Below are 19,243 nucleotides of genomic sequence, written 5' to 3' on the forward strand. Positions count from 1 at the left end.
CGTGTGGAGGAGTGGGTGAAACAAATCCAGTTCACCAGATTAGCCTCCGCCACTCATGTGGAGGAGTGGGGAATCAAACCCGGTTCTCCAGATCAGATTCCACTGCTCCAAACCATCTCTCTTAACCACTACAGGGACTAAGGCAGTCTCGCCAAAGAAGCTGCCTGGTAAAAATGGCATTTTGAAGTGACTGAGAAGCTGAAGTCGAGATATCAGGCTTGCTTGAGATTTTCCCCCATCTTTGGAAAACAAACATAATTTTAATACCTCAAAATACCCAACATGGTGTATTGGTGAAGATCAGTGGTTTGGAGCGGCGGAGGCTAATCTGGTGAACTGGATTTGTTTCCCCACTCCTGCACACGAAGCCACCTTGGGCAAGTCACACTCTCTCAGCCCCACCGTCTCCCTTAAGTGGTAGAGAAAGTCGGCATATAAAAACCAAGTCTCCTTCAAAATGAAGCACTGTATTGAGTTTTTCATATATATATATGAATTTTGAGTTCATATATATGAATCTTGAGTGTATATATATATATATATATATATATATATATATATATATATATACTTGAGTTCTACTTGTTTTAAATTGTCATGGGGGAGAGGAAGCATATAAATGTTTTAATAAATGGATGGAGCTAAAATCTTTGGATACTGTAATACAAAAGACTAGAAACGCTGTGAGTCTTCGCTGGATTTTAAAAAGCTGCTGGGGTGGGGTGTCTGCTTTTAAGCTGCTCAGTTCTCAGACGTAATTATTTTTCCTGCACATCTTAATCAATCAATCTAACCTCTTCAGGGTGAGTGTCTGTCGGACTGTAAGTTCCCTCTTGATCTTAGTGACAAGCTTTACGCTCAGCCCTCCAATTTCCAATTCCAAAATAGATGCTATCTTTCTTCCCCATGACCTTAGTTATCAAACGAAGTGAAGAAATCCTGTCATGCCTGGTATTTCAGCATATTTCCACATAGTACGGCGGATTATATTATACAGTCATTCACCAGGTGGCGGCCTTGAGCAGTCTGCAAACGTTTTTCTTTCCAGTCTTTCCGCCCCACCACACACACACACACACACACACACACACACACACACACACACACACACACACTCCGCCAGATGACATAAGAACAGAAGAAAATCCATGCCGGATCAGACCAAGGCCCGTCAAGTCCAGCAGTCTGTTCACATTGTGGCCAACCAGGTTCCTTAAGTGGTAGAGAAAGTTGGCATATAAAAACCAACTTCCTTCATCCATCTCTCATCCCCTTTTAAAGCCATCTTCACAGCCATTTCTACATTCTGCAGCAGGGACAATGCAGGAAAAAGTCCTTTCCATCGCCCTGAATCTAGTACCTGTGAGAGATCCCCTCTCTCTGAGTTTACTTCTCCAAATCAAATGTTCAGACGTTGATAAAGAAACAAAGGCGCCTGAGACCAGAAGGTGTGAACTGCTTTTACGAGTTCACTGATAGCAGGTGATGGGAAGCAGAGACACATACACAGAGACCCTCACATTCTGCCCCCCTTAAGGCCCCCCTCCGGGCCCTCGAGAGGGCGAGGCTTATCGGGATAAGCGAGGTGGAATTCTCGGACCAAGCGAGGGGCCGCCATGTGGGGAGCGGCCACCCATTCGTCGTGAGCGGACCCAAGGTTTTTCCAACGAACAAAGTAAAACAGTTTCCCCTTCTTCCATTTGGAATCTAAGACCTTGGATATTTCCAGATGGGTATCCCCTCCTACCACAGTAGGAATCTCACGGTCGGGAGGGGGGTGGAACTGGGGGGCTGCTACATACGGTTTGAGAAGACTAATATGAAAAACCGGATGGACTCCTTTGAGAGTCTTTGGGAGCTCCAGTTCCACAGTAACCTCATTGATCACTCTGGTAATGGGGAAAGGTCCCACATAACGGTCGCTCAGTTTTTTGCAGGGTCGAAGGGAGCGGAGGTTTTTGGTGGACAGATACACTTGCTCCCCTACCTTCAGCTCCCATCCCGGAGACCGGTGTTTGTCTGCTTGTTCCTTGTACTTGCTTTTTGCCTTCTCAAGATTTTTGAGCAGCCACGGCCAGGTAGATTTAACTGCCTGGATCCACTCCTGAAGGTCAGGGGTGGCTTGGAGCTCTGGCGTGACGGGGGCGGAACCGAAAGGACCGAATTCCGTCCCGTATATTACTTGGAAGGGACTAAAGCCGGTAGAGGAATGAGGCGCATTGTTGTACGCATATTCGGCGAATGGCAGCAGGTCGACCCAGTCATCCTGGTGGAAATTGACATAGCAACGCAAATAACATTCTACCACCGCGTTTACTCGTTCCGTTTGACCATCCGTTTGGGGGTGATAGGCGGAAGACAAACCCTGTTCCCCCACCCCCATGAGCTTTAGAAATGCTCGCCAGAATTTGGCAACAAACTGGACCCCCCGGTCGGAGAGGACCTTCCTCGGTACCGAGTGTAGCCTGAGGACATGTGTAACAAATAGTTTAGCCAAACCCTGGGCTGAAGGAAGACCTGCACATGGAACAAAATGGACCTGTTTGGAAAAAAGGTCCGTGATTACCCAGAGAACCGTTTTTCCCCGACTAGGAGGTAGGTCGGTGATAAAATCCATGGCTATGACTTCCCATGGGCGGGAGGGGTTCTCCAGCGGTTTAAGAAGCCCGGGGGGTTTTCCCATCCGTTTCTTAGCTGTGGCGCAAGTGGGGCAGCTGCGCACATACAACTCTACATCGGCTCTCATACCGGGCCACCAGAACTGCCTCCGTACCAGGTGAAGTGTTTTAATGAAACCAAAATGACCCGCCAATCTGGCACCATGTACAAGTCCCAATACCTCCTTGCGAAGGGAGGACGGGACATACAGTTTCCCCCCTTGCATCCACCAAGTGTTGGTTCGTTCCAGGCCAGTAGGGAGGAGGTGGTGCTCCTCTTCCTGTAAGGAAGCGTCCCGGAGCCGCTGTTGGAAGGCTTCCGGGATACCCTTGAGCGTAGGGGGGGTCTCTGGTCGATGGGCTTGGGAGCGGGTGGTGACGGCCAAGCCGGGGACCTCCCCACGCTGCTCGGGCGTGAACAGGGAGTCGACAGGGCGATCGAAATCGTTGCGATACTGGGGGAGTCGAGACAGAGCGTCGGCCAGGGCATTGTCCTTCCCCGGGACATGTTTGAGAGTGAACCGGAATTTGGCGAAGAATTGGGCCCACCGAATTTGTTTGGCGTTGAGCTTTCTAGCTCCCTTGAGAGCCTCGAGATTCTTGTGGTCGGTACACACTTCAAACGGCTGTTCGGCACCTTCTAAAAAGTGCCTCCATATGGTGAGGGCATGTTTGACCGCCGCCGCCTCCTTCTCCCAAATGGCCCAGTTAATTTCGGACTGGGAAAACTTTTTGGAGAAGTAGGCGCATGGTCTCAACCGCCCCCCTTCATCCCTCTGCAATAGGGCCCCACCCATGGCCACATCCGAAGCATCCACCTGCACCACGAAAGGCTTGGTGCAATCTGGGTGAGCCAAAACGGGTTCGGATGAAAAGAGTAGTTTTAAACACTCAAAAGCCTGCTGGCACTGGGGGGACCATTGCAAACGGGTTGAGGGAAGCGCGGCACTAGCCCCCTTGTCTTTGGTACGCAACAGATTGGTGAGAGGAAGCGCAACTTGGGCAAAGTTGGGAATGAAGTTTCGGTAAAAGTTAGCGAATCCCAAAAATTGCTGAAGCTGGCGGCGGGTAGTGGGGGGTTCCCAATCTCGCACCGCCTGGACCTTGGCGGGGTCCATTTCTAAACCTTGGTGGGAAATTACGTACCCAAGAAATGTAATGGAAGGTTGGTGGAACTCACATTTGGATACCTTAGCATACAGTTTGTGCTCCCGCAGCCGCCGGAGCACTTCTCGCACTAGGCGCACATGTTCTTCCATGGTTTCAGAGTAAATAAGTATGTCATCGAGAAATACCACCACCCCCCGAAACAGCAAATCATGTAAAACCTCATTAATCAATTGCATAAACACACTGGGGGCCCCCGAAAGTCCGAACGGCATGACTAGGTATTCAAACATTCCAAAACAGCTGGAAAAGGCCGTTTTGGGTTCGTCTCCTTCTTTAATGCGGATGCGGTGGTATGCTTCCACTAAGTCCAGTTTGGTGAAGATTCGGCCCTCCTTTAATTGTGCTAAAAGGTCGGGAATAAGAGGGAGAGGGTAAGCGTTAGACTGGGTGACCGCGTTTAGCCTACGAAAGTCAATACACAGTCTTAGATCTCCCGTTTTTTTCTTCACAAAGAAGGCCGGGGCCGAATAAGGAGCTTTGGAAGGGCGTATGAAACCCCTCGCCAAGTTAGCGTCCAAATAGTCCCGCAACACCGCCTTCTCACTAGGGCTCATGGGGTAGACCTTCCCTTTAGACAGTTTGCCTTCCCCCACGATTTCAATGGCACAGTCCGTCTCTCTGTGGGGAGGTAGTTCGTCACATTCTTTAACATCAAAGACATCCGCAAACTGCGAGTATTCGGTGGGAAGTCGAGGAGGAATGGAGATCGGGTTGGGGGACCCTACCAATGCGGCGGCCGGAGTCCTGAGTACCCGTTCCTTGTCATGCAACCCACAGGGGCTGTCGGGAAACGAGAGCACCCGTTTAACCCAGTCGATGGAGGGGTTATGTCCCCGTAGCCAGTTCATCCCTAACACCACTGGGGTTACAATCGGGGCGATGGTAAAATACAAGCGTTCCCAATGTTCTCCCACCGACATAATCACGGCAGCAGTTCGGTGGGTCACTGGGCCCCGTTTAAAATCGCTCCCGTCCATTTGGGAAAAGCGGAGGGGTCCCGGAAGCCGCTTACGCCGGACTCCCAGTTTCTTGGCGGCTTCCTCACTAATCATAGTGCGGGCACACCCCGAGTCAACCAAAGCGGGGAATTCTAAACTGGGACCCCCTTTGGGTAGGGAAAGGTGAACACGTACATACACATTGTCCTCTTGGGCGCTTACCATCGGTGGAGCTCCTTGCACAACGACAGGGGCGGTCTGCTGCGGAGCCCCCTCTACAGCAGACCGACGGCGTTTTTTGCCGGCTGTTCCCACTCTTCCTCCTCGCTGGAAGAGGGGGATGGGGTGGCGGCATCCGGGGATCCGTCCGAATCAAAAGTAGTATTTGTAATCCGGGACCCCGTTGGGCCTGTAGAGGTGGAGATCACATCCTGGGGGCGCGCATGGAGAGCGGAGGGTGCGCCGGAACGCCGGCCCGGTGGGCCGCTCCTGCGGCGGGGCTGATCCTCAGCGGTCGCCTTCTGCGGTTCGTTCGGGGCTTGGCGAGGGGGGTTTGGACGACCCGCACGAGAGGGGCATTGCGATGCAAAGTGCCCCTTTCCTCCACAGGTCAGGCAGACTCCGGTCTCAAAACGTTTACGGCGTTCAGCGGCCGAGGGACCCCCGCTCCCTCCCGGTCGGAAGTCTCGGCCCCGGTCACTCCGGGGTCTTGGGTCTCGTCCAACGCGTTGTTTGGACAAGGTCAGGAGTTGTTTGCGATTCTCGATGTCGGCAGCGTGGCGAACCCAACCTTCCACATCCGGGGGGTTCCCTTGCATAAAAGCCCAATGCTGGAGGTCCGGGTTGAGGCCCTCCCTGAAGCACTGTACCAAAGTGGCCTCACTCCAGTCCAGGATTCGGCTGGCCAGTGATTGAAACTCACTTGCATACTGCGCCACCGACTTAGTCCCTTGGCGCAGTTGCATCAGGGAGGCTTTAGCCCGCTCACCCAGAGTCGGGTCCTCGAAGCGGTTTCGGAGTGCTACCATAAACTCATCCAGGGTTCGTAGCACCGGCGAGCGGAGTTCATACTGCAACACCATCCAGGCGGCCGCCTCCCCTTGCAGCAGGGAAGCCACGTACTGCACCCGGGACTCCTCGGAAGTGAAGGTCCGGCCCTGTTCTCGCATAAAAATGTCTACTTGGACCATGAAAAAGGTCAACTGGTCTCCTGAACCGTCATAGGTGACTTTCAGGTCCCGACGGGACGGGAGGCTAGGAGGCGCGGGGGGGGGGCTGCCGGTGTTCCGTCCGGGAGGTTGCCGGCAGGCGGTTGCACTTTCAAGGCATCCAGGGCCGCGGCCATCTCACCCATCACCCGCCGCATGGACTCCATCTGTTCCTGCATGGCTTGGCGATCCTCCAGCCACTGCCTGCGTTCCTCTTCCATCAGGGCCTCCTTGCGCGCCGGGTCCCCTTCAAGTCCCGTGCTGGGGAAGGCCAAACGGCGATCCTTCGCCGCAGTTCGGGAGAGAGACCAACCCTTGGGGGAATCCAGCCAATTGTTAAAAAGTCCTCGGCCTTGGTCGGGGATGGGACCCCTAGGCTTCTTTGGCTTGGCACCCTCCTCCTTGGGATCCGGCTTCTCCGGTACCACCGGTCCATCCGGTGCGTCAGGGGTAGTAGGGGTGTTTTCCTCATCGCCTGACATTCTGTCCCAAAAGGTACAGCAGCAGTTCGAGAGGCAAAGACTTGCAACTTAATGTGAGAGATCCCCTCTCTCTGAGTTTACTTCTCCAAATCAAATGTTCAGACGTTGATAAAGAAACAAAGGATTTATTGAAGACATCAGGAGCTGAGACAGGCACAGATAGCAAGTTGCAAGTGAGGGGCTAATCGGGTTTACAGAATATATTGACTCCAGGGCACTGGGGCACTGGGGTTCACACTTATTGTTATGGGAAGTTACAAGCTTGGCATAATACAAAACATCAGACGAGTCCCAGGAAGTCTGGTGAAGCTATCACACTTCCAAGGCCGCATCGGCCTGAGGGAGTACTGACAGGAAGAACAGCGGGGGGGAAGATACATGGGGCAATCAGGCCTGGCGCCTGAGACCAGAAGGTGTGAACTGCTTTTACGAGTTCACTGATAGCAGGTGATGGGAAGCAGAGACACATACACAGAGACCCTCACAGTACCCTTCAATTTTACTGAGATCTAGGATTATGTGAGAGGGAGAAAACATTCCCTCTCTCCACTTCACCCTGTGCATAATTGTATAAACCTCGCTCATCCCTTAATAGCCTTTTCTCTATCCTGAAAAGCCCCCAAACTCCTCAGCTCTTCACAGGGAAGGTGCTCCGACAGTCACTGTGGTCACTCATTTCTGAACATTTCCCATAGGGTTGCCAACCTCCAGGTGGTACGAAAGGCTCCAAATGAAATCCAACTGGAATTGCAACACAAACTTATATTGAAATAAAACATTCCATCATGTAAATGAAACAAAGTCAAGCATTACATCATGCAGACATGAGAAAATAACAAGCATAAGCGGCTCAGACAGTAACCCCCAGTGAAACAAGCTGAAAAGGTGGGGCGGGGCAAATCCTCCTACTGTCTGGGATGGTACAGTTGCAAGTCCAAAAAGACCAACAGGTGAGAAGGACGGTGAAAGTTCATGAGGAGGAGAGGAGAACGCGTGGCTAGTCGCTGGTGCGCGTTTCAAAAGGCTCTCTTCAGCTCCAATGGAAAGGCAACGTCAGCTTTTAAGTCCATATGGTAATAAGCTAGTTGTCAAAAAGACCGTCAGCTTGTTTAAGCGGATGTGGTTTGATCAAGAACAGCTCACAAAATAAGCCAGCCATTTCTTTACAGCCCTTTTGATCACCTGAGCCTGGTTCTATAGCACCTTCAAGTTGGCAACATCCGCTTAAACAAGCTGACGGTCTTTTTGACAACTAGCTTATTACCATATGGACTTAAAAGCTGACGTTGCCTTTCCATTGGAGCTGAAGAAAGCCTTTTGAAACGCTCACCAGCGACTAGCCACGCGTTCTCCTCTCCTCCTCATGAACTTTCACCGTCCTTCTCACCTGTTGGTCTTTTTGGACTTGCGACTGTACCATCCCAGACAGTAGGAGGATTTGCCCCGCCCCACCTTTTCAGCTTGTTGCACTGGGGGTTACTGTCTGAGCCGCTTATGCTTGTTATTTTCTCATGTCTGCATGATGTAATGCTTGACTTTGTTTCATTTACATGATGGAATGTTTTATTTCAATATAAGTTTGTGTTGCAATTCCAGTTGGATTTCATTTGGAGCCTTTCGTGCTGCTAATTTCCACAACGACGTTATATACGGCACAGGTTTTCTATTGTTATTGTAACCTCCAGGTGGTAGCTGGCAATCTCCTACTAGTACAACCGATCTCCAAGCGACAGAGATCAGCTCACATAGAGAAAATGGGGAAGAGCTGTGGCTCAGGGGAAGAGCATCCGCTTGGCATGCAGAAGGTTCCAGGTTCAATCCCCGGCATCTCCAGTTGAAAGGGCCAGGCAGTAGGTGATGCGAAAGACCTCAGTGTCAGGTCTGCTCTCTGCCGAGACAGCCAGACTGTGTGTGTTTTGGTTTCACCAGATGCGTCCCAAGGCCGGGCCTGTTAACTGTCAAATTCCTTTCGCTAACTCTGTGGGAACTGCCCTCGTAGGGAGGGTGGTTGCCATGGCTGCCACCACTATCTGATATGACCAATGCTCTTCCATATAGGCCTTAGGCCGTGCCTTTAGTTCTCATTCGTGCCAACTTACCTGTTAGCTCTGTATACCTGTAGGTTTTCTAATAAATCAACTCTCTTTTGGACTACTCGTCTGTGGATGTTGTTTGTGGGATTACTGTGGGGACAAGTGCTTACATTTTGGCACGAATCCCTCTCTACCTGTTACCTGCCTGGCTGGAGCCCTGGAGGGATCGCCGGAACTTCGGATTGGAGCAGGGAACATGCTCTCCGAGTGACTTGCCTGTGGCTGGAGCCCCGGAGGGTTCGCCTGGGCCCCGGGTGGGAGTAAAGACAGTGCTCCCCGGGTAGAGGGTTCCTGGCTGGAGCCCTGGAGGGTCCTGAACCTTGGTACCTTCCGTTGGGACCGTCTGACGAATTCCCCAATGACCCTACTCTGCTGAATGACATTCTTGCTGAGGCGCTGCGGACTGATGCGGAGGTCAATCGCCTAGTCGTACTTATTCGGGTTCAGTAGCGTCGCCTTGCTGAAACGACCCCCTGGACGACCCACGACGCTGATCAGAGTGCCCAGCACGACCTCCAGACACTGGACATGTTGTTGGAGGAAGTTCAGCTGGCGCAGGAGGATTTAACCACGTTGACCCGCTTGTTAGCGGGATTAGCAGTGCATGGGGCACTACAGCAACCGGCGGCGGCCCCGATCCACCCTGTGTGTGAATCTCCCATGGCGGGATTACAGGAGGGGGAGGTCCCGATGTCATCCTTTCCCGATCCCAACATGTGCCTGAAAGAGGCACAGGATGTGGTGGCCGGGACGGCTTTACAGTTTGTGGGACTGACCTCGGCCACGGTCACGGTGGCCGAGATCGCGAAATGATTAACCCCGGAGTTTGGGTCGGACACAGCTGCTCTGGCAGTCCAGGTTCAACCGTTGTTGGACCCAAATTCCTCTGAGCTCCTTCTGCTTCTGGAGCAAGAGGCCCTCCCAATCATCACAACGGCGCTCGCGTTAAGCTCGAGGCCAGCCAAGCACTCGCCGATTGGAAGCGAGCCGAAGAACAGTTGTGAGCCGCGGATGCGGCTGCAGCTCAGGCGCTGGCTGATCTGGACAAGGCCGAGGAGCTACCTTTGGCTAAAGTGGCCGCCGCTCGAAGCAGCGCGACAATGGCAGCGGACGTGCGTCCCAAAACAAGCACAGGGTTCGGATCGGTCCCCTCCTTTTCCCTGACCTATGGCCCGCCTCGAGACGTGCAACGCGCTCGTCGGCTCGCTGGTCGCTTGATCGAACCGGATTACTCGGATGAGGAAGACTTGTACTGTGAGGAGTCTCACAGGGCTACTGGCCTCCGAGTCAGCCAGGCCCGATGCACTGGGGGAACTGGGGACAAAATGCATCTCTTACGGGGCCAAAACCGGGACTTGACTGATCGTGTGGCCCGTCTGCAGGACCAAATGGAGCTCCTAATGCATGAAAACGAACGTCTACAGTGAGCTCAAATGCCCCCAGTTCAACAAATGCCAGGGCATCCAACTCCGCCGGCTCCACGACCACAGTTTACGCCGCTGAGACCACCACTTCTGCCCCCTCCGGGCCAACCAGGCCAGGCGCCTCTGGGACATCCGGCCCAGCCGGTCCCGGGAGCACCGGTCCTGCCGCCCCCAGGGCGACCAGTTCTGCCGCCCCCAGGGCAATCGTCAGCGCTACCCCCAGCACCCCCTCTTATGCAGTGGAAGCAACCACGGTTAAGGGTGACTTATGACGGCTCAGTTGAGGCTTTGCCCTGTTTCCTACACCAAGTGGACAGTTACATGAGAGAACAGGGACAGCACTTCCCCACTGAAGACAGCCAGGTATGTTTCATTGCCTCACTATTGGTCGGAAAAGCCGCCGACTGGATGGTTCTCCAGTTCAACACTCGGGCCCGATCCATACGCTCACTCAACGATTTTATGCGTGCATTGCGGCAACGTTTGGAGGACCCCTTCCTGGGAGAGAAGGCCAAAGCAGCCCTCCTACAGCTTCGACAAGGCTCTACACCTGTGCGAGAGTTAGCAGATGAATTCCAAAGACTCGCCAGTAAAATAGTAGATTGGACTGAAGCTACCCGAATACATTATTTCCGGGAAGCCTTACACCCTGACATATTGAACTGGGCTTATATGCAACGAGACCCTGACACTCTGGAAGAATGGATTTTACTAGCTGAAGAAGTGGAAAGCCGCCACCAATTCATTTTGTTGGCCCAACGTCGAGCCAAGGAGGGGGGCCACCAAAAGCCCCCATCTAAGGCTGCAGCTCCTATTCCGCAGAGACCGACTCAAACCCCCCCCCCCGGACCGAGAGTCTCGATTCCAAAGGGGAGCCTGTCTCGTTTGAGGGGCCATGGGCCACTTTGCTGCCGCCTGTCCACTCCGACCGGATCGATTCCCTCTCGACCTGATGGGACACCCTGGGATCGGGGGCGGACTCAGCGAAGAGGCACCGCGGCCACCCGTAGTGCTGCACTGGGACGGACTGTGCCGTCAGCGCTTCACGTCGGATGCACCCAGCGGACCTGCACCAACGGACCCATCGGGGTCCCAAATTACAAGTGCCCCGGGTGGGGACAGCTCACCATCTTCGGATGAGGACAGAAACTGGGATCCCCCAGCTTTAAATCTTGAGTCTCCTTTGGATCTGTCAAAAAACGGGCGGGGTCTGCGGTGAGTGGAGCGACACCGCGGACCCTTGCAGCTGTTCCTGCAAAACCCAAGGCTCCTGTAATGGTGAGTGAGATCGAAGATACTGTGTATGTGGACGTAGTGTTACAACACTATAAAAAAGGCCCCCAATTACATGTCAAAGCACTAATAGATTCCGGGTGTGCCTGCATCCTGATCAATGAAACCACTTTCAAAGCGCTCAAAGTCAAGTCAGAGACTCTGTCAGCTCCCATTAAATTTGCCCAAATGGATGGCAGTGATTTCAAGGGTGGGCCGGTAGATCGTCGCACTCGTGGGGTAGCGATGGGCATTGGCCAACATTGGGAGCAAATAAACTTCACCATAGCCCCTATCAGATACAATGTGGTGTTGGGAATAAACTGGTTCAAAGGACACAGCCCATATATTGACTGGGGAGCCGGGACTATAAAGTTCTCTGGTCCTAATTGCGACCAACACCGTCACGGGGTGGTTGTTATAACTCCATCAGCCTCAGCTTTAGTCTCTGAAACCCCCTCTTCCTCCCCTCTGCCTGCTGAATATCAGGACTTTGAGGACGTTTTTGATGTACAGGAATGTGATGTACTACCCCCCACCGCAAGACGGACTGTGCTATTGAGGTGGTGGGGGATGGGAAACTACCTAAGAGTAAGATTTACCCCATGAGTGCTTCCGAACGTACAGTGCTACATGAGTTCTTGGACAAGAACTTGGCTCGAGGTTTCATCCAACCATCTACCGCCCCTTCTTCTTCTTTTGGACTCCTCGTCTGTGGATGTTGTTTGTGGGATTACTACGGGGATAAGTGCTTACATTCAGCCTGAGACCCTGGAGAGCCACTGTCGGTCTGAACAGGCAACACTGAGCTTGATGGACCAAGGATCTGATTCAGTGTAAGGCAGCTTCATGTGCTCAAAAGGGCCACTTTGGAAAGTGGACTCTATGGCATTATGCCCCACTGAAGTCCCTCCCCTCCCCAAACCCTGCCCTCCTCAGGCTGCACCCCAAAAATCTCCAGGTATTTCCCAATCCATAGCTGGCAAGCCTAGTTTCCCAGCTCTCTAACAATCTTTTTTGAGAGTCGAAGGGAGGTATTTTTGGAGATGGGTCTTATTTCAGTTGTATGGTTTTATTGTTCAAGACCTCAGTCTAAGAACAGGGGGAAAGAGAAAGACATCTTTTTTGAGGGGGGTCATAGCTATGCCCTCTGCGCATCGAAAAAGCATTACAGTGCTGGCAGGTTTTTGTTTTCATCCCTTTCCCTGCCTCTGCACTACCACAAAGCAGATGCTGGGCCAGACAAATTCAGAGGCGTTCATCTTTTGAGGTTAGGATCAGGCCCCCTCCCTCTTCCAGCCAGTCTTTGAGGATCCTTTCGGGAAGTCTTCTTCCTGGCCCAGCCGTACAGTTAAAGAAGCAGTTCGGTTCAAAGGGGACGGGACACTATGGGCAAAAACACACGGCCGCTTTAGCCTATTCCCTGTTTCAGCCAGGATTCAGCCAGGATTGAACGCACGTTCGGCAAAACGCATGCGTTCGATCCTGGCTGAAAAGGAATAAAGGAGACTAAAGCGACTGTGCGTTTTCGCCCTATGATTCTAAAAGGAAACTGATTCTTCCATCACATTTTGAAAACATCAAGTTTCTTTATTTAGTTTTTAAAACACTCATCGGACAATCGTCATTTCCCCCCCCACACACACACACAGCCGCCCTTTTTCCTTTGTGTGCAGCCATCAGGTCAAAAGCCAGGCTGAATCAAGAGTTCTCTGATTCCCTGGCCTCTTCCTTGCGTCAGCAGCCCTCACCTGCTCAGTGTGGCGGTTAAGAGCAGTAGACTCTGATCTGGAGGTCCGGGTTTGATTCCCCTCCTCCACATGAGCGGCGGACTCTAATCTGGAGAACTGGGTTTGATTCCCCACTCCCCCACATGTAGCCAGCTGGGTGACCTTGGGCAAGTCACTCTCTCAGCCCCACCTACCTCACAGGGTGTCTGTTGTGGGAAGGAAATTGTAAACTGGCTTGATTCTCCTTAAAAGGTAGAGAAAGTCGGCATATAAAAACCAGCTCTCCTTCTCCTCCTTCTGCACAAGGAATCCTGAGTGCTTACTCTCTGTGGCCCCAAACGGTCACGTGAACAGCCAGCCTTCTTCATGTACCCCTGCTGGCGGTTTGTAAACCCCACAGAACGGCACAGCCTGACCTCAAGGGCTTGCTGCACACTGCCTGGCCGCCAATTCCAGAAGGGACTCGTGCAAATATGACGGCAGGGGGAAAAACCCACACTCCTGCTTCCAGTAGGCACAATGGCACTTCCCCCCACCCCCTGGCAACTCCACTCCTTGCTGGTTTGAGCTTTCCTCACTGCTCTTGTGCCTCCCCCTCCAGCCACCACCCCCCATTTCCCCTTCCTCTCTTTTTATAGCCCTGGCCCTGGAGCTAAGCTCCGCCCTCCTCTTCCCTGTTCCCTGCTCTCCACAGCCATGCCCCATCTTAAAACACCTGGGCCTAGAGACCCATTCTTCTCCCATCCAGGCTGGCTCGCTGCCTCTGTATCTTTTGAGCTTCCCCGGGAGTGACCGCCAAAGCTGCCCTGCTGCTCAGGTGACCATGGATGCACCATCCTGCCCCCGGTCCCACCCTCCTCCATCCTGCTTCTGGGTCTGGGGAGGGGTCTCCTACCCTGCAAGACAGGTTGTTGCAGGTAGCCCAGCATGCCCCCCCCCAAAAAAACCTCCACAGCCCATCTCTTCCTGTAGATCTCAAAGACCCCTTTTTCCATTGTTGGTCGCTCTTCACATCCTCGGCGTCTCGTGGAGGGGAGGTGCCATGGCTTGGTGACAGAGCGCATGATTTGTGAGTGGAAAGGCCCTGATTCAGTCCTTGGTTCAAAGGGCTGCGGAAGACCCCTGCTGCCAAATCCCCCCTGGAGAGCCACAGCCTGTCAGAACTGACAATGCCGAGTTACATGGATAAAGATTCTGACTCGAGAAATATTCATGCCTACAATATCCCTTCCTTGGTGGGTTTATCCGCTTGCGTCTCCGTTATCCTCCCAACCCTATCTGACATCTTCTGCTTCCCTGGACCATACAGTCTCTGGAATCTGTATCTGTATCCTCCTGTGCTTGACTGGACATACATCCTAAGGCAGGGGTGTCAAACATAAGGCCCAAGGGCTGGATCCATCCCCTTGAGAGCTCTTATCTGGCCCATGAGCCAGCCACCCCCCGCCCCTAGTCCTGATCTGGGCTGCTGAGGCATGGCCCGGCCCGACCAAGGTATCATCCTGTTTATGCATGGGTACTTTCACTCACGTTTGCCCCCGGTCTGTCGGTTGTTCCTTGGAGTTATGCATGAGTTTTCCATCCATTAGAGATGACCTCGCCACCAGTCTTCATAAACCCCAGGTCTTCCCATTCCTCTGTTAACCTGATTCTTCCCTCTCCCCTGAGCTCAGCCTGGGTGAAATCCCCATGCATAAGGCAAAGTGTGGGGCACGCAAGCTTGGTTTTGCTCACAGCCAATTACAAAGCAGTGTGTAAAGAGGAGGGGATTCAAATGCTTCCTGGGAGTTCTTTCTGGGCAGAAGAATGGATTTTAAAAATGAGGCTTGGGTTTCTTCCACCATCCCGTTTCTTTTAGAGAGCTCCAAGGTTTTTTAAAAAAAATGCTTTTTAACACGGCAGTTGGGTTTCTGCGGGGGGGGGGACTTTTCTCTCACAGTAAGCACTACAGCCAATTACAAAGCAGCATTTCAAGGGGTGGGGACTCAAATGCTTCCTGATTTCAGCTTGGAGAATGCTCGTGCATAGCTTCTAAAGAAGAAAGAGTGGGTCCAGCGAGTGACGAACCTCAGGGAAAATTCCCATGCATAAATGACCCAAGTGACATTTATGTCATATCCGTCCCTCGTAACAATTGAGTTCGACAATCCTGCCCCAAGGGGTATCACACCCCTTAGAACACCGTTCCAGTCTGCACTTGAGAAGCAGTGCATTGGAATGCCCACTGTTGTTGGATTGGGGGGCACCAAGCGACAATCTTGGCTGCCTGGTTCTGCTGGACACCCAAGGGGCAGGTCTGGTCTGTGCGACGAAGACAAACCTGGCTTTCGGAACTGCAGGAGGAGCTGTGAGATCTCAGAGAATACAAAAAGGATGCTATAAAAAGTTTTTTAAAAAAAAGATTCAAGGAAAACAGTGAAGGGACAAGGAAGCCAGAAAACGATGGTCCTCCCTGCAAAGCTGGCCCTTGGTGGTCATCTCTCCCCCACTCCACGTGTGACCTTCACCAGTATTTAAGTAAACATGGCCTCCGGATATTCCTCATTAGTAGCTGTGGGTCCTGTTTTACCCTAAGGATTGTTTTGCTATCTGTTTCCTGAAATGCTGAGAAACTAAGTGAACAGGTCCTTGGAAGGTTACTGCATTTCAGACCAGAGACGCCAGTTTTCCATCACAGCCGAGTCATAAGACACTGGCAATGGGGCTTTGGTTTTATCCCTGCAGGAGGCGGACTCGCCTGCTTCTGTGGCACTTGGCACTGTCCCCGGAATGAGTAGATCTCTCCCATGCCTTTGTGCGTAACAAGGCTCTTGCATGGCGGGACATTCAGAGACTCCAGCGGCTGCGGCAACATCTGCACACCAACCCCGACGCCTTTCCTGGCATCACACCTGGCAGATGTTGTAATTGATGCCCGTCTGTTCCAGTAAGACCTCTTCCATGATCTCCAAGACGTGGTCTTTGGGATAGGTCAGGATTGCCTCAGCCAGGATTGGCTTGTCTTTGCTGCTTCCAGAGCCCTGTTGGGTGGTGGTGGGGAAGAAACACAGGAGGAGGAGGAGTTGGTTTTTATATGCCGACTTTCTCTACCACTTAAGGAAAAATCAAACTGGCTTACAATCACCTTCTGTCCCCCTCCCCACAACAGACACCTTGTGAGGTAGGTGGGGCTGAGAGAGCTGGGAGAGCTGTGACTAGCCCAAGGTCACCCAGCTGGCTTCATGTGTAGGAGTGGGGAAACAAATCCAGTTCACTAGATTAGCATCCGCCGCTAATGTGTAGGAGTGGGGAATCAAACCCGGTTCTCCAGATCAGAGTTTGTTGCTCCAAACTACCGCTCTTAACCACTACACCACGCTGGCTCTCGCAGACTCCCTGCCCACCCCACCTGCACCTTCTTTAACCCCTTTTTTCACGTTTAACCCCCTTTTTCGTACTTTGGGTGACCGTGGAGCAAAATCTTCCCGGCAGATGTGGGCTATGATTCCTGCTGCCAGAGCGTCGCCAAGGACGTTGGTCATGGTGCGCAATCGATCCCTGGGAGACGCAGGACAAAGAGAAACAGTCAGACGCCACTGCCGTTGTTCAGCAATACCTCCACACTTCTCCACAAAGTCCAACGAGGAACTTTCACATCTCCCTTCCAAATAGCCAAAGCTGCCCTCAGTCGATGCAACTGAGGGGAGGAAGGGGATCATCCTCTGCCAAAAGAGGACCTTTCTGGAATTTTCACCTTCTTTCTAAAGGTCTTTGTTTCACGGGTGGGCTGGACCAAACCGTTTAGGACACCGGTATCCAAGCATTATTAGTTAAACCCACAGACTTCCTTGCTAATTGTAGGAAGGGATATTAGGAATCAGGGGTGAGGGTATGCAGTTAAACATTGCCAACCCAAAAACACGCCCGTTATTTTGCGTGTCGGGTCAGCACTATCTGACACAGCTGCTTTCTTCCTAACATGACTCCCGAATCTGTAATTATCACTCCCAGTAACACCGGATTCAAGAATCCTATTGGGATGGCAAGAGATTGGAGGAGGGAGCACCTTACAGCTGTCTGTCAGCACCTGGTCCCTTTAAATTTTAGAGGGCCATTATTTTCTATGGGAAGACCAGGACTCCAGAGGCCAGGTCTATCCCCTTGGAAAACACAGGCCCTTAAAAATTATAATTGACCACGGTGCCAACAAACAGCTGAAAGGTGCTCCGGTGAGGTAGGCTGGGCTGAGAGTGTGCGAGACTGGTCACCTAGCGAGCTTCCATAGCACGAGTGGGGATTTGAACCTGGGTCTTCCAGATACGAGTCCAACACTCTTAACTGCTACAATCACACTGGCTCTCCAAATGATAATCCCTTACCTGCACACTCCTAATCAAGAGCCCTCTGAGCAATTCTCTGGTCCAGCTGCCAGCTGGAGGAGGAAAGTGTGGGCTGGATAGGAGACTCGTGAATTAGAAAGCTCATCATTCCAGGAATCAAGTGATACAAAGGAGACAATCCCTTGCCATTAGAATCCCCCAAAAGCTGCTGAATGCTCATCTGGGGCCACTCGTCCTTGAGGGGTCCCATCAGGCTATCCAGCCTCTATCTTGCCGCTCCTTGGGTCTGAGGACCCAGACAGAAGGTACAGAATTGGCCCGCTCCCTGCTTCAGGAGAGATGGGGAGAAAAGGGTAGATACTCCCAAGGGCACCCCTAACAAGAAGCTTGGGGCAGAGTGGGGGACGAGCGCCAGCCTGACACCAAGCCACGCCAACACACATGATGGGCTGCCAGGGGGACATGCAGGTGGAGCAAGGGGCTCGTGGATCCACTCACAAGGCCCAGTCCACGGCGATGATCAGAGTGATATCTTCAGTGGGAAGGCCGACAGAGGTTAAAACGATGACCATTGTGACGAGCCCCGACTGAGGGATCCCGGCCGCCCCGATGCTCGCTGCCGTGGCTGTGATGCTGCGGGAAGAGAGGAGAGCAGAGTGGCCTCGCTGTCGGAGAGGGAGTGCATTCCCCAACCGTCGCAGCTAAGAGGGCCGAGAATCCCTCAGAGTTCAATGGGTCGAAATGGAGCTGACGCCCAAGACCGTCTGGGAGGGAGCTGACAGAAAGAAGGTATCGCAACAGCTGGGCTGGCTCAAAAAGGGCAATTTGGCCCTGGGATTTTCACGCCCAAGGGAATCGCAGCAGGGATGTTTTTGGCAACAGCTGAAACTAATTAGGGTCTTATGTTGCCAAAGTCTCCATCTGGTGAAAAGGGGAGTGGTTTCACCAAGCGGGACCATCCCTTTTCTATTGTTTGTTTCTGTCTACACGGACCTGCTGAAAGAGCGAACAGGATCAGCTGTTTGTAACTAGATAGCATAGTTATTTAGTAGCTCTAAGGTTTTCCCCCCCTTTTATTGCCTGGTATTCTATGGTTGTTTATGCATGGGTACTTTCACTCACAATCGCCCCCGGTCTGTCTCAGTTGTTCCTTGGAGTTATGCATGAGTTTCCCATGAATTAGAGATTACCTCATGGCCAGCCCTCGCACATCCCGGGATTTCCCGTTCCTCTGATCTAAGGCAACAGCTGAAACTAATTAGGGTCTTATGTTGCCAAAGTCCCCCCTCTGCCCTAACTTGGATGGCCCAGGCTAGCCTGATCTCGTCAGATATCAGAAGCTAATCAGGTTTGTACTTGAATGGGAGACCACCAAGGAAGCCCAGGGTTGCTACGCAGAGGCAGGCAATGACAAACCACCTCTGAACGTCTCTTGCCTTGAAAACCGCACAGGGTCAACTGTGACTTGACAGCACTTTGAACGGACTTTTCAGAATACCCTAATTCCCAAAAAAGCAAACCCCTTTCTTTTCAGTGTCTGCTTCAGTGTGCGCACCCCAGGGGAAGGAGAGGAGAATGGACTCACCTGATGGTTATGATCTGCCCCAAGTCCAAGTCGAATTCATTGACTTGGGCTATGAAGATGGCAGCCACCGCCTCATAGAGGGCTGTCCCGTCCATGTTGATGGTGGCCCCAACCGGGAGGACGAACCTGGCCACCCGCCTGTCGATGCCGTTGTTTTCGAGAAGACACTTCAAGGTGATGGGCAGCGTGGCTGAGCTGTAAGGGGAAAGCTGTTCCTGTTGAAAGGTGGCTAATGCACACAACGAAGCTGCCGCAGAATCATAGAGTTGGAAGGGACCACCAGTCCAACCCCCTGCACAATGCAGGAAATTCACAACTACCTCCCCACCACACCCCCAGTGACCCCTATTCCATGCCCAGAAGAT

The 19,243-nt window shown here is 52.5% G+C and overlaps 1 protein-coding gene across 1 annotated transcript in view; it reads right to left on the minus strand.

The window, feature by feature from the left end:
• Positions 1-15,859: 15,859 nt before the first annotated feature.
• Positions 15,860-19,243, minus strand: part of LOC130473136 (excitatory amino acid transporter 5-like) — a 37,355-nt gene continuing 33,971 nt past the window's right edge. The window contains exons 8-11 of the mRNA XM_056844666.1: positions 18,879-19,073; positions 17,792-17,926; positions 16,412-16,511; positions 15,860-15,994 (exon numbers count right to left, since the gene is read on the minus strand). Of these exons, the coding sequence (XP_056700644.1) occupies positions 15,860-15,994; positions 16,412-16,511; positions 17,792-17,926; positions 18,879-19,073 (565 nt within the window). The remainder of the gene's footprint in view (positions 15,995-16,411; positions 16,512-17,791; positions 17,927-18,878; positions 19,074-19,243) is intronic.

The sequence above is a fragment of the Euleptes europaea genome, chromosome 2 (assembly GCF_029931775.1).
Source record: "Euleptes europaea isolate rEulEur1 chromosome 2, rEulEur1.hap1, whole genome shotgun sequence".
NCBI classification, from domain to species: Eukaryota; Metazoa; Chordata; class Lepidosauria; order Squamata; family Sphaerodactylidae; genus Euleptes; species Euleptes europaea.